Source organism: Musca autumnalis, unplaced genomic scaffold (assembly GCF_047663935.1).
Source record: "Musca autumnalis isolate F117 unplaced genomic scaffold, ASM4766393v1 scaffold_3, whole genome shotgun sequence".
NCBI classification, from domain to species: Eukaryota; Metazoa; Arthropoda; class Insecta; order Diptera; family Muscidae; genus Musca; species Musca autumnalis.
Window position 1 is genome coordinate 64163372 of NW_027411866.1, and position 13609 is coordinate 64176980.

A 13609-nucleotide genomic window follows, 5' to 3' on the forward strand; every position below is an offset into this window, starting at 1 on the left:
AATTCTACTCCATCTAGGTCGACTAGGCGAATTCGTGATTTCTGGCGGAATGTTAAGAGTGTTGATAGGAAAATAGTTAGCTCCGTTTTGGATAAACCTGCGGATGTAAGACCTTATGCTGAGGTAATCCTCTTTGGGGAGAAGATGATGGGCTTAATGGATACTGGCGCGTCTTTAAGCTGTATTGGTAGTAAAGCCGCTAGAAATTATTTGGAATCAGGGAAACCTTTCAAAAAACTTAAATCGTTTGTTAAGACTGCCGATGGGAGCAATCAAAGTATTGCAGGCGTTGTAGAAACGAAAATCAGCTTTAAGGGATCTGTGAAGGATATCGCAATATTTATAATTCCAGGCCTTAATAGAGACTTGTTCCTGGGTGTCGACTTCTGGAACCTTTTTGAGCTTCTTCCATCCGGGTTAATTTATAGCGATTTCGCTTCTGATAACTTGTCATTGGTTGAGTTTGCTGAACTCACTCCTCAAATTGAGCTTTCAGAACTTCAGAAGCAACAGTTGGAAAGAGTTGTCAGTTTGTTTCCATCGTTTGCGAAACAGGGATTAGGCAAGACCCACGTTCTACAACATTCCATCGACACAGGATCAGCAAAACCAATCAAACAGAGACACTTTCCTGTATCTCCGGCAGTTGAGAAATTGATATATGCCGAATTGGACAGAATGCTCAAGCTAGGGGTTATCGAAGAGTCCAATAGCGCATGGTCTTCCCCGGTCGTCCTTCATAGGAAGCCCGGGAAGAATAGGCTATGCCTAGATAGTAGGAAATGGAACTCTGTAACGGTTGGTGATGCTTATCCCTTGCCCCACATTGATGGGATTCTAAGTCGATTGCCAAAAGCCGAATATATAACAGCCTTGGATCTGAAGGATGCCTTTTGGCAGATTCCTCTAGATCAGCAATCAAGAGATAAAACAGCCTTTACCGTTCCTGGGAGACCGTTGTATCATTACACGGTGATGCCCTATGGCCTATGTAATGCGCCTCAGACGATGTCCCGTCTGATGGACAAGGTCATTCCACCGGCTCTCAGGACGGAAGTGTTTGTTTATCTTGACGATTTGCTGATCGTTTCGGATTCTTTTCAGAGGCATCTGGAAGTTCTGAGGCTCGTTGCAGGCAGGATCAGGGAATCTGGACTCACCATCAACGTGGAGAAGAGCAAGTTCTGTGTGGCAGAGGTTAGGTATCTGGGTCATCTAGTAGGAGGAGGAGTGATTCGGACTGATCCGGATAAGGTCTCAGCCATCACCAACTTTCCCATACCCCAATCCATCAAACAAGTAAGAAGATTTCTTGGCATGACAGGTTGGTATAGGAAATTTATCAGGGATTACGCTTCGATAGCCACGCCTCTCACCGACATTACAAAAACCAAACGTAAATTTGTGTGGAACAATGAAGCACAAAAGTCCTTTGAAGCTTTAAAGACCTGTTTGAGCACCGCTCCAGTTCTACATAGTCCAGATTTCTCACAGCCGTTTTTCATACACTGTGATGCTAGTAGAACTGGTATAGGAGGTGTATTGGTTCAGAAAGATGCGGAGGGTGAAGAGTTTCCCATTGCCTTCATGTCAAAGAAACTCAACCAAGCCCAACGTAACTATTCGGTAACCGAACAGGAATGCTTAGCAGCAATGCTAAGCATTAAGAAATTCAGAGCGTATGTGGAAGGGCATGAGTTCACTGTCATCACTGACCATGCGTCATTGAAGTGGCTCATGTCCCAAACAGACCTCAGTTCGCGGCTAGCTCGATGGGCCTTGAAGCTTCAAGGGTACAAATTTTCCATTCAACATAGGCGTGGTTCTCGAAACGTGGTTCCTGACGCCCTTTCTAGGACCAACACTGAGGATTTGTCTGCCTTGGGAATATCTGATACTGTTTTCGAAGTAACATCCTCGACCGAATCCCAAATTAGTCCAGGTGTTTTTGTAGATTTGGATTCTCCATATTTTAGATCTGATAGTTACAAACAACTTATATCAAAAGTACAAAATACCCTTGATAAGATGCCTGATTTGAAAATTGTGGATGGCTTTCTATACAGGCGGACGGAGCATGCCACGGGGGAGCAGATATACGATGATCTTGCGTGGAAACTGTGGATACCACAGGAGTTGATACCCGATCTATTGTGGCGCGCTCACAACGACTCATTATCTGCGCACGGAGGTATCAATAAAACCCTATATGTTTTAAGAAAATTTTACTTTTGGCCAAATATGGTGGTGGACGTTAAAAGTTACGTTAATAACTGCGAAATATGCAAGTCCAACAAACACCCAAATCAACCCTTGAGACCCCCGATGGGGAAAACATCAGAGACTCATCGTTTTTTTCAAAAGCTCTACATAGATTTTTTGGGACCTTACCCACGGTCAAAATCAGGTAACGTGGGTATTTTCGTGGTTTTAGATCATTTTACAAAATTCCCATTCTTAAAACCCATCAAAAAGTTCTCATCTGATATTGTAGTTGAATACCTGGAAAATGAGCTGTTCCATACCTACGGATATTGTAACGGATATTTAATATGCATGCGACCTCTGCTGTGAAGATGGAAAACCCCTTTGCTATTTATCAAACAGTTGACGTTTTATGCTTATATTTCACAGTTTTCGTTTTACCCATGGCTGGAAATAAAACGTTAGCCACAAAAACCATGGACACTTTGTCTTAGCGATGGAGAATCTTCTCGTTCATTTGGTTAGTTAAAAGCATTTAAACCACATCGTACAGCATTTAAAGTTACATTTTATAAAAGTGAAATACAACCTTTGTTGAAAAGTGTGATTTTCCTTTTAGTTTACTTAACTACAAGTTACATTTAGTAAGTACATTCGGTTTCAAATAATATTGTTGTGCATAGGCTATAATTCCGGATATATTTAGAAACTTGCAGAAATTCAAACCAGAGTTTCTAAATTCTGTCTGAATCCTACATCTCTCATGGGATTTTTCCCCCTTCGATTTGGATGTCGCCTTTCGTTATCTGTCTTGATAACTTTTGGTAATTACTTTATTTCTTTCTTTCTTACGATCGAAACTCTCATTTAATAATATAATATCTCCGTTAGGTTAAATTTGTTTACGATATCTGCATCACCCAGAGCATTGATGAGCATTTTGTTTGATGATCAAACTCTGCATACAGCAAAAACAAAGTCAGTTCTGAGAAACCATCAAATGAAACGCATTGCCATTGCAACGTGTACCTGTTCCTCTGCTTTCTTATGAAAGAAACGAACATGTGGAAAAAACCTGCTGAAGTGACGAAGTGTTAAAAACCCTTTGAGGAATCTTTTAATGGTTATCATTGCACATATAAATTGTGCTAAAACTGCCGTCAAAAGGTCACAAAAAAGTCAAAATCAACTACCAATTTAAAATAATACCATAAATCAAGGTGAGGTGCAAGCGGTCTGAGGTGTAGTGTTGTGAGTAAACGAAATTTAACCATCTAAAAAGTGAAGACACCAGTTGCTGACATAGTTCATAAGTTAAATTCAAATGAATAATTACTTAAAGAGACCTTAAGATTCGCTTAAGCTACTTAAATCCGAATGGTCATTACATATTGTATTGATAGTGCTAATTTCATCAATTATTTTTGCTTATTCCTCGAGTGTTATTTCTTTAGTGTGGTTAATACAAGCTTAATTGTTTGCTATTTTCAAATTGTTCAAAAGAATTTGCATGCAAAAAGAAAAAAAGAAACGGCATTAAACTTGTTACATTTGGTACGGAACATCACCCAAGCAAACAAATATTCAAGCATACATAGTGTTTTTTTTGTAATGATCATCATAAATGAAGTTAAATACATTTACTGCTACTAACATTATTGGATAATGTTCCTGCCTGAATGTTAACACGATCAATGTTAGCAACATAATTCAAAGAAACGTAAAACGTTGCTGAATTTGAAGAGGAGCGAAAATAATTTATGTTAATTTACAGAGTCCATTTTATCAAATACGTTCTCACAGCATCCACAAATGAGTTTAATAAATCTCCGAGCATAAAAATACTTAGAGAGAATAAGGTGGGACGTAACCACTCTTTCAATTACACTTTGTCCCTTATTCTAGTACCATCATTCTGCCAGCAGCACTGTCGTCGAACTCAGCGAAAGTACTTTCAACGAGGGAGAGCAGCAGTAACAATGTAAGTCATTGAACTCATTTGAAATCATATGTTTTATTAAGTAAGGAACAAACAGGGTGACCAAAAGATTTGTCGCGTGGTCTTACTGAACCTTTGTTTTGTTTGTTATGGATAAAGACTGAAGATGGAATCACATATTTTAAATCAATTTTCTTTATGTTCATATAATCTTCGTTTAACAATTTGGTAAATTACATATTTTTTCCTCTTCTGGAATATTGGTCACCTTTTAGTCTCTTTTTTGTTTAAAATTTCTTACCGATGTGAGTGATCGCTGTGATATCCAGCAAGCATATGGAACGTTGTATATCTTGAAACTACTCAATGTTAACTCTTTTATGAACCTTAAATTAAGAATGCAAATTAATTATTCACTTGATATGCTTGTGGGATATAACTTTCTGTATACCCAAAATTTTTTTTAATCTCAATTTCGGCTAACCACAACACTCGAAAGTAACACTCGAAATACTATTTAAAACTTGATTATGACTCCTTGTCGTTATTTATGTGTAATATTTCATTAAATTCATTGTATTTATTTTTCATTATATTATATTTTCCCTTCAATTCTAATTGGATTCATGTTATTAGATTTTACATTTAAGGCTTTAGCTAGTTTGTTACATAATATAAATCAAACGCACTTGAATTTCAAGAAAATTAATTGAGGTTTTCTTGCAATCTAATTTCCCTGATGTTCATATATAAATATTCAAACATCGGATTTAGTACTCTTTTTAAGAGATTTTAATACTCTTTTTTTGAATTTCTAATAAATAAAGAGATAATGAATTGTGAGTAGAAAAATCAAATCTGTTTGATTACTTCGTTATGTAGAAACATAAGGGTTTGTTACCATTGTGATTGGGGTTGCAACATAAGCTTAATTACGGACCATTGAAAACATGTTGCAACCATGGATGGGTGGGCTGTCGTGCAACAAAACATCGTGTTGCCAGTTATCATTCGGACTCTTTGATCTTTCTTCTCTACTCTCTTCTTCTTTGTATGTGTATGAGAACTTTCTTTTCAGCATTTGTTAACTTCGTTTACAGAACTTATCAACGACATTCTCATTTCCGTTTCCTCTACTGTCGACTTTGGTCCTGTTGCTTTTATGCTGTGTATAAAATGAAATGGACGTATTTTTTATATTTTCGGTAGCTTAGTGGCGAGGAAGCATTGACGGTCATTGAACCCCCCCTTCGACGAGACATAAGGCCGGTTTTATACGTGCATATCCCTCATTTGTCTTCCGTGCAACACCAGCCACAGCTCAGTACGTTATATGCTACAGTATCGCTGCTTCCCCAATGGAAGTGATGAGCATTTGCATCGCATCCCAGAATGATGTGGCCTGTGCTCCCCATTTCGTCCATTAGATTATTTACGATACCGCCGGGTGGGTCGGGGTCTTCATAGGGCATGTAGACAGAGGCCATTATAAAGGGTTTTCCATGCCCTCTGTCCATCCTTATGGTGGTGATGTCTCCTCTGCTGAAATTTGAGAGAAGCATTAGTTTTAGGTTCTTTTTTGCGACTACACATGTTCTCACCTTGTCTCCGTTCGAGGCAGCGAGGACAGTATAGTTGTTATTACTCAGTCCAGCAACCTTATTATTGTATAAATAAGGCTCCTGGACTAGAGCAATATCAATCTTGGAAGTCGAGAGAGTAAGTAGGAGTTCGGTAGCAGCAGCCTTACAATGATGCAGATTAATCTACACCGCACTGAGCTGCTGTCGCCTACCTCCTACTGTTGCTTTGTTGGGATCTTGAAGCATAACCTTCCCAATCCAAAGTTCAGCAACCCCTCTCGACTGCGTAAGTAGGCTTCCCCGCTAACATCCGTTGCAAAACGAATGACAAGACCGCCGTTCTTCGGATAGGAGCTGAGAATTCTCCAGTTTTCCATCCGAAGACCGACGTTCTGCCTCTCGACTAACTTCAGTATTTTGTCCAGCTCCATAGATGGAGGGGGGACCCATACTGAAGTCACCATCCGACACGGAATCTCAGCAATGCTGACAGCAGCCAAATCACTCCCCTCCTAAAGAGGGTCAAGGTTGTTAACCGTAGATTTAAGGAAATCTGCAGATTCCTTATTCTCGCAGTTAACAACCATGACCCCCTTATAGGGGGCAGACTGACCGAGTCTCACCTTACTGCGATCCACCTCGTCTGAGATGAGGACGTCTCTAAGATGACCCTCGATTTGCAACCAATGACTTGTGCTGATCCTTCCATTGGGGTCAGCCTTGTCAATGATGGCCACTCTCTGGTCATCCGGAACTGTCCGTCGCAACGCACTGTCACCCTGCTTGGATGTGCAGGGTTTCTCTTGAGACCTGCTGGCTGGTTCACAAGGTTTTTGTGAAGGGACAACGATTTTGGAAGTATTGCTCTTCCCTGTGTTGTCCTTCACACTCTCCCTGATCACCTACGGCTCGCAAGGTTTTTGCGTGGTGGCGGTCGCTGCGGAGTGTGAAGCCCCACAGTTACTGGCACCTGCACTGACCTTGATTACCGGTGCAGCAGAGGTCTGCGAGATGATTGGTCGTGTCAGCGATGACTTCTTCGCAGCCGGTGGTTGCTCCTCAGAGGACCTCATCCTCTTCACCACTACGGGTTCGGTGGAGTTTGTCCTCGAGGAACCACTGGTTATTGAAGGAGTCTTCACTGGCACTGACTTCTCATCCCGTTTTTCGAGCTTCCCCCTACCCATCAGCCGACCCACCTCCATCACCTTGTTTACGGGCTTAGAAGAAGGGGCAGCAGAGGTGTTTGGGGAGGCAGCGGTTTTTTTGCGCCTGGTTTTTGACCTTATTGGCTTCTTCACAGTCTGTATAGACTGTGATTTTGCCAGGTCTCCGGCGGGTATAGTAGTAGGAGGGTGGTCTGTCGTTACGTCCGTACGGGTTACGGCAGAATACCCTCCCTCACTCGACGTGGGAATTTTATTGATTAGGAAATCCTTATTCGTTAAGTGAGGATATTTTCTCTCAAATCTCCTCATAAACTTTAGGTTTTTCTTAATCAATTTAAATTCCCTTTCGGTGATGGTCTTGGGGTCCTTATCGACAAATCGCCCACAATACGATATTGCAAACCGATAGTCTTTCCTATCCATAGCCTCTTTGCTAGCTCGTTTTGAGGTTGAGGGTTTTTGCGACTCATCCATGACCTCCATGGCTACGTCGCACTCTCCGACAACTTCATCAACGGCAGTTTGTCTAAGAAGCTGTGAGGGTTTTTCTCCTGAACAAATTGGAGGAACGATTTTGTCGGACAAAGGTGACGACTCAGCTTGACCTGTGGAGGGAATAATGGTGGTTTCCATTATTTCTTCCTCGTTGGTTAAGGTTGAGTCATTCACCTCGTCGACCTGTTCGTCATCCAAATTTGTTGATGTGAGAAAGCTCTCATCTATCTTGGATAGGAGGACCCTGCTCTGTCTATTTAGACTGTCGTTTATGACGTCCAGCGTAGGGCTGTCGACCTTACCCCTGGTTGGGGTACCACACGAAGTGGAGGGGGAAATTAAGTGAGAATTGTCCGTGTCCATATTCCTAATCGTCAACGAGAGAGAGGTACTTGCGCTTGTGGAAGTGAAGACTGAGGGTGCCAAGGCATCCACACCAACATCAGTCGGGGGTTTTTGTTTTTTTGAAAGTTTTTGTTTTTTGGGGGTTTTTTTAAAAGTTCTATTATCCATACGTTATTAGTTTAAGGGAAGGATGGGAGGTCAACCGTGGCATTGCCTCCTTACCACGGTAAGGGCATTGGCAGAAGAACAAGTTCGTTACTCGTTGATTCGCCCAGGTGTCAACGAGGCTCCGTTCGAATACAGTTTTAGGTACCCCACTGCAAACCTTAAAACACCGATAGGCACGAGTATTACGCATAACACCCCGGTGTTGGGGGATCTCTGATGGGTAGGAGATCGCTACATGGATAACCTTTGGTCAGCCGCACTTTCTCGCACTCAAAAAGTCAAGTAAAAACAGAGCTTTATTAGTCCGTTTAAGATGCCATGTCGAGTACCGAGAAATTGCGACCTAAGCCCCTGTATCGCGTCAAGATTGTTACCCCTGACAGGGGATATTGCACGGATAGTGTATCAAAGTTTGCTGTACAAACGATGTAATAAATGAGACTGTAGATATTATGGGTCATGAGTTATTTGCTCACATATGGAAATGTAATAGATTTGCCAAAGCGTAAACTTGTATTTCTTGATTGTGTGTCAAAGTTCTCAAAGTTCTCTTAACAAACCGAGAATGTAGATATTATGGGTCATAAGTTATTTGCTCTCGTATGGACATGCAATGGATTTGACAAAGCTTACCCTTGTATTTCATGGGACTTGGATGCTTCTGCATCTAACTTTCAAACTGATTTCGATATCAACATCTAATTGCATGGATTGTGTGTCAAAGTTTTCTTAACAAACGACGTAAGAAACGAGACTGTAGATATTATGGGTCATGAGTTTTTTGCTCTCATATGGACATCTAAGGAATTTGATAAAGCTTACCCTTGTATTTCTTGAGACGTGGATGCTTCTGCATCTAACCTTCAAACTGAATTCGATATAATCTTATGAATTGCATGGATTGTGTGTCAAAGTTGTTTTTAACAAACGATGCAAGAACCGAGATTGCAGATTTTTTTTGTTTGTTGGTATTATTGGTCATGAGTTATTTGCTCTCATATGGACATGTAATGGATTTTATAAAGCTTACCCTTCTATTTCTTGAGACGTGGATGCATCTTACCTTTAAACTGAATTCGATATCATCATATAAATTGCATGGATTGTCTGTCAAAGTTTGCTTTACGAACGACGTAAGAAACGAGACTGTAGATATTATGGGTCATGAGTTATTTGCTCTCATATGGATATGTAATGGTTTTGACAAAGCTTACCGTTGTAATTCTTGAGACTTGGTTGCTTCTGCATCTAACTTTCAAATTGAATGCGGTATCATCATATAAATTGCATGGATTGTGTGTCAAAGTTTGTTTTACAAACGACGTAAGAAACGAGAGTTATTTGCTCTCATATGGACATGTAATAGATTTGACAAAGCTTTCTTGTATTTCTTGAGACTTGGATGCTTCGCATCTAACTCGATATCACCATCTTAATTGCGTAGAGTGCGTGTCAAAGTTTGCTTTACAAATGTCGTAAGAAACGAGACTATAGATACTATTGCTCATGAGTTATTTGCTTTCATATGGACATGTAGTGGATTTGACAAAGCTTACCCTTGTATTTCTTGAGACTTGGTTGCTTCTGCCAATAACTTTCAAACAGAATTCCATATCATTATGTAAATTGCATGGATTTTGTGTCAAAGTATATTTAACAAACGCCGTAAGAAACGAGACTGTAGATATTATGGGTCATGAGTCATTTGCTCTCATATGGACATGTAATGGACTTGACAAAGCTGACCTTTGTATTTCTTGAGTTTTGGATGCTCCTGCATCTAACTTTCAAATTGAATGCGACATCATCATATAAATTGCATTGATAGTGTGTCAAAGTTTGCTTTACAAACGACGTAAGAAACGAGACTACAGATATTTTGGGTCATAAGTTATTTGTACTCACATGGACATGTGATGGATTTGACAAAGCTTAACCTTGTATTTCTTAACACTTGGATGCTTCTGCATCTAGCTTTCATGGATTGTGTGTCAAAGTTTTTTAACAAACGACGTAAGAAACCAGACTGTAGATATTATCGGTCATGAGTCATTTGCTCTCATATGAACATGTAATGGATTTGACAAAGCTTACCCTTGTATTTCTTGAGACTTGGATGCTTATAGGTCTAACTTTCAAACTGAATTCGATAGCATCATCTAAATTGCATGGATAGCGTGTCAAAGTTTTCTTAACAAACGACGTAAAAAATGGGACTGTAGATATTATGGGTCATGAGTCATTTGCTCTCTTATGGACATGTAATGTACTTGACAAAGCTGACCTTTGTAATTCTTGAGACGTGGATGCTTCTGCGTCTAACATTCAAACGGAATTCGATATCATCATCTACATTGCATGGATTGTGTGTCAAAGTTTGCTTTACAAACGACGTAAGAAACGAGACTGTAGATATTATGGGTCATGAGTTATTTGCTCTCATATGGACATGTAATAGATTTGACAAAGCTTTCTTGTATTTCTTGAGACTTGGATGCTTCTGCATCTAACTTTCAAAGTAAATTCGATATCATCATCTTAATTGCGTAGAGTGCGTGTCAAAGTTTTCTTTACAAATGACGTACGAAACGAGACTATAGATACTATTGGTCATGAGTAATGAACGGAAACAAACAAAACGATTCCCGTACCAATCACACAAAGCCACAAACTTTTCAGCTTCTCTGAATCGTTTCATTCTCACAACCAAAACAAAAACACAAACTTTTCAATCTAAAAAGATGGAAACAGTACGATTGCTGAAATGTAACTTCGGCTATGCTTTGCCGAGTTGTTTCATTCACCACCGAAACAAGAAGTATTTTTGGGAAACGTTTCCCGTGCGTATTGTCAATGACACACTCAGACACACACACATGTGATTGCTTAACAACCCTATAAGTTAGCATCAGCATACCACAGTGAATTTTATCAACCACCAATCTGCATACCACAGTGAATTTTATCAACCACCAAACGTTTTTGATTTATTCACATGTGTTTAGTACTATTCCGTTTTCTATCTGCTATTGTGGAATTGAGTGCTTTTCGCTTTTCGTTTTGTTTGCACTCACGAATGTAAACAAAACTAAACAGCGAGCTCGGCCAACGTGGGTTATGTTTCGTTTTGTATTGTTCCTATGGAAAATGCGAAACGAAACGATTGGAAATGTTATTTAAAGTATTTTTACGTACTCTGGTCATGAGTTATTTGCTTTCATATGGACATGTAGTGGATTTGACAAAGCTTACCGTTGTAATTCTTGAGACGTGGATGCTTCTGCGTCTAACTTTCAAACGGAATTCGATATCATCATCTACATTTCATGGATTGTTTGCCATAGTTTGCTTTACAAACGACGTAATAAATGAGACTGTAAATATTATGGGTCATGAGTTAATTGCTCTCATATGGACATGTAATGGATTGCTGAAATGTAACATCGGCTATGCTTTGCCGAGTTGTTTCATTCACCACCGAAACAAGAAGTTTTTTTGGGAAACGTTTCCCGTGCGTATTGTCAATGACACACTCAGACACACACACATGTGATTGCTTAACAACCCTATAAGTTAGCATCAGCATACCACAGTGAATTTTATCAACCACCAATCAGCATACCACAGTGAATTTTATCAACCACCAATCGCTTTTGATTTATTCACATGTGTTTAGTACTATTCCGTTTTCTATCTGCTCTTGTGGAATTGAGTGCTTTTCGCTTTTCGTTTTGTTTGCACTCACGAATGTAAACAAAACTAAACAGCGAGCTCGGCCAACGTGTGTTATGTTTCGTTTTGTATTGTTCCTATGGAAAATACGAAACGAAACGATTGGAAATGTTATTTAAAGTATTTTTACTTACTCTGGTCATGAGTTATTTGCTTTCATATGGACATGTAGTGGATTTGACAAAGCTTACCGTTGTAATTCTTGAGACGTGGATGCTTCTGCGTCTAACTTTCAAACGGAATTCGATATCATCATCTACATTGCATGGATTGTGTGCCATAGTTTGCTTTACAAACGACGTAATAAATGAGACTGTAAATATTATGGGTCATGAGTTAATTGCTCTCATATGGACATGTAATGGATTTGACAAAGCTTACTCTTGCATTTCTTGAGACTTGGATGCTTCTGCATCTAACTTTCAAATTGAATTCGACATCATCATATAAATTGCATGGATAGTGTGCCATAGTTTGCTTTACAAACGACGTAATAAATGAGACTGTAAATATTATGGGTCATGAGTTATTTGCTCTCATATGGACATGTAATGGATTTGACAAAGCTTACTCTTGCATTTCTTGAGACTTGGATGCTTCTGCATCTAACTTTCAAGCTGAATTCGATATCATCATATAAATTGCATGGATTGTGCGTCAAAATTTTCTTTACAAACGACGTAAGAAACGAGACTGTAGATATTGTTACGAATGTAACTGATAGGTTTAAGTTAGTTTAGTTTAATTTCCGTTAATTTAAAAATTTGAATTGTAACGTAAAGTTTTATTACGCAGTTACTTTATTTAAGCAACAACAACAACTACCATGTAGAAATCTCTTCATTATTCTAGTTATTTACCTCTTATTTATGTTTTGTTTTCTGTTTTTCTGTTTTGTTTTGCCACAATCATGTAATTATTGTTTAGTTTGTTACTTCGTTATTTCTTGCATCTGTTTGTTGTTGTAGTTTCGTCATTACTGTGCTTATCGTCCAATTGTATTCCCCCCTTGTATGTATGTGAGTATAGTTGTTCCCTTAGTGCGAATGTGCGTCTGTGTGTTCGTTGCACAGATTCGAGATGTTGCCAGATTTTGTGGATACTTCTAGAACAGGGAGACTTTGGGGTATAAATACAGGGGAAATGCCAATGACGTTTTAGTTGTGAATTTTATACCGAAGTGTAAACATCGACTAGTAAAGAAGTAAAGTAAAGCTGTGTACTTAGCTATAACAGTCAGCTCCGAATAAGTGTAATAAAGTAAATAAAGCATTGTAGAAACGTAATCTAAAACGAACCCTGTTTTATTTGGTACAAATCGTATCGGGGAATAAAACAACGTCTACACGGAGATTAGTTAAATCTAATTCCGTAACAATTGGTGTCAGAAGTAGGATTACGATCATCCTACAATGAAGTTTAAGGATCTACGAGTGGAAGACTTGAAGAAGGAGCTAAGTAAGTTGGAGTTGTGTTCTACTGGCAACAAGGCCGAACTACAAAAACGCTTGTTGGAAGAGTTCGAGCGCCGTGGAATGAACATCGATGAATATGAGTTCGACGGTAAGGAGGAAGTCGAGTTATCGGCAAAGGGCGAATCCAGCGTTGAGGAAGTTTGTTCGGTAGCTGCCAGGGGTGACGATGTGAAATCAATGCTGGCTATGATGATGCTGGAAATGAATAAGAAAAATGAAAACTTATGGCGGAAATGAAATCTGACAACTGTAAGATGTAAGAAGAGATGTCTAGAAAGAATGAAGAAAATTCCAGTAAAATGATGGAGAAATTAGATGCTAAAATGGAAGAACATTCCAGAAAGAGTGAAGAATATTCCAAAAAATTAGAGGAAAACTTAGAAGAGAACTCTAGAAAAATCGCTAAGGGCATGGAAGAGAAATTAGAGGTAAATTCTAGAACAATTAACGAGATACTCGAGAACATCACGATGGTGATTGAAAAGAGAGTAGAAAACG

The 13609-nt window shown here is 39.3% G+C and overlaps 1 protein-coding gene across 1 annotated transcript; it reads right to left on the reverse strand.

The window, feature by feature from the left end:
• Window positions 1–5472: 5472 nt before the first annotated feature.
• LOC141398028 (uncharacterized) lies at window positions 5473–8287 on the reverse strand. Its single transcript, XM_073975129.1, has 2 exons — window positions 5746–8287; window positions 5473–5686 (listed from the first exon to the last, which is right to left on the reverse strand). The coding sequence occupies exon 1, from the start codon at window positions 7902–7904 to the stop codon at window positions 6630–6632; it is 1275 nt and encodes a 424-aa protein (XP_073831230.1). The 5' UTR covers window positions 7905–8287; the 3' UTR covers window positions 5473–5686; window positions 5746–6629.
• Between the last annotated feature and the right edge of the window lie 5322 nt (window positions 8288–13609).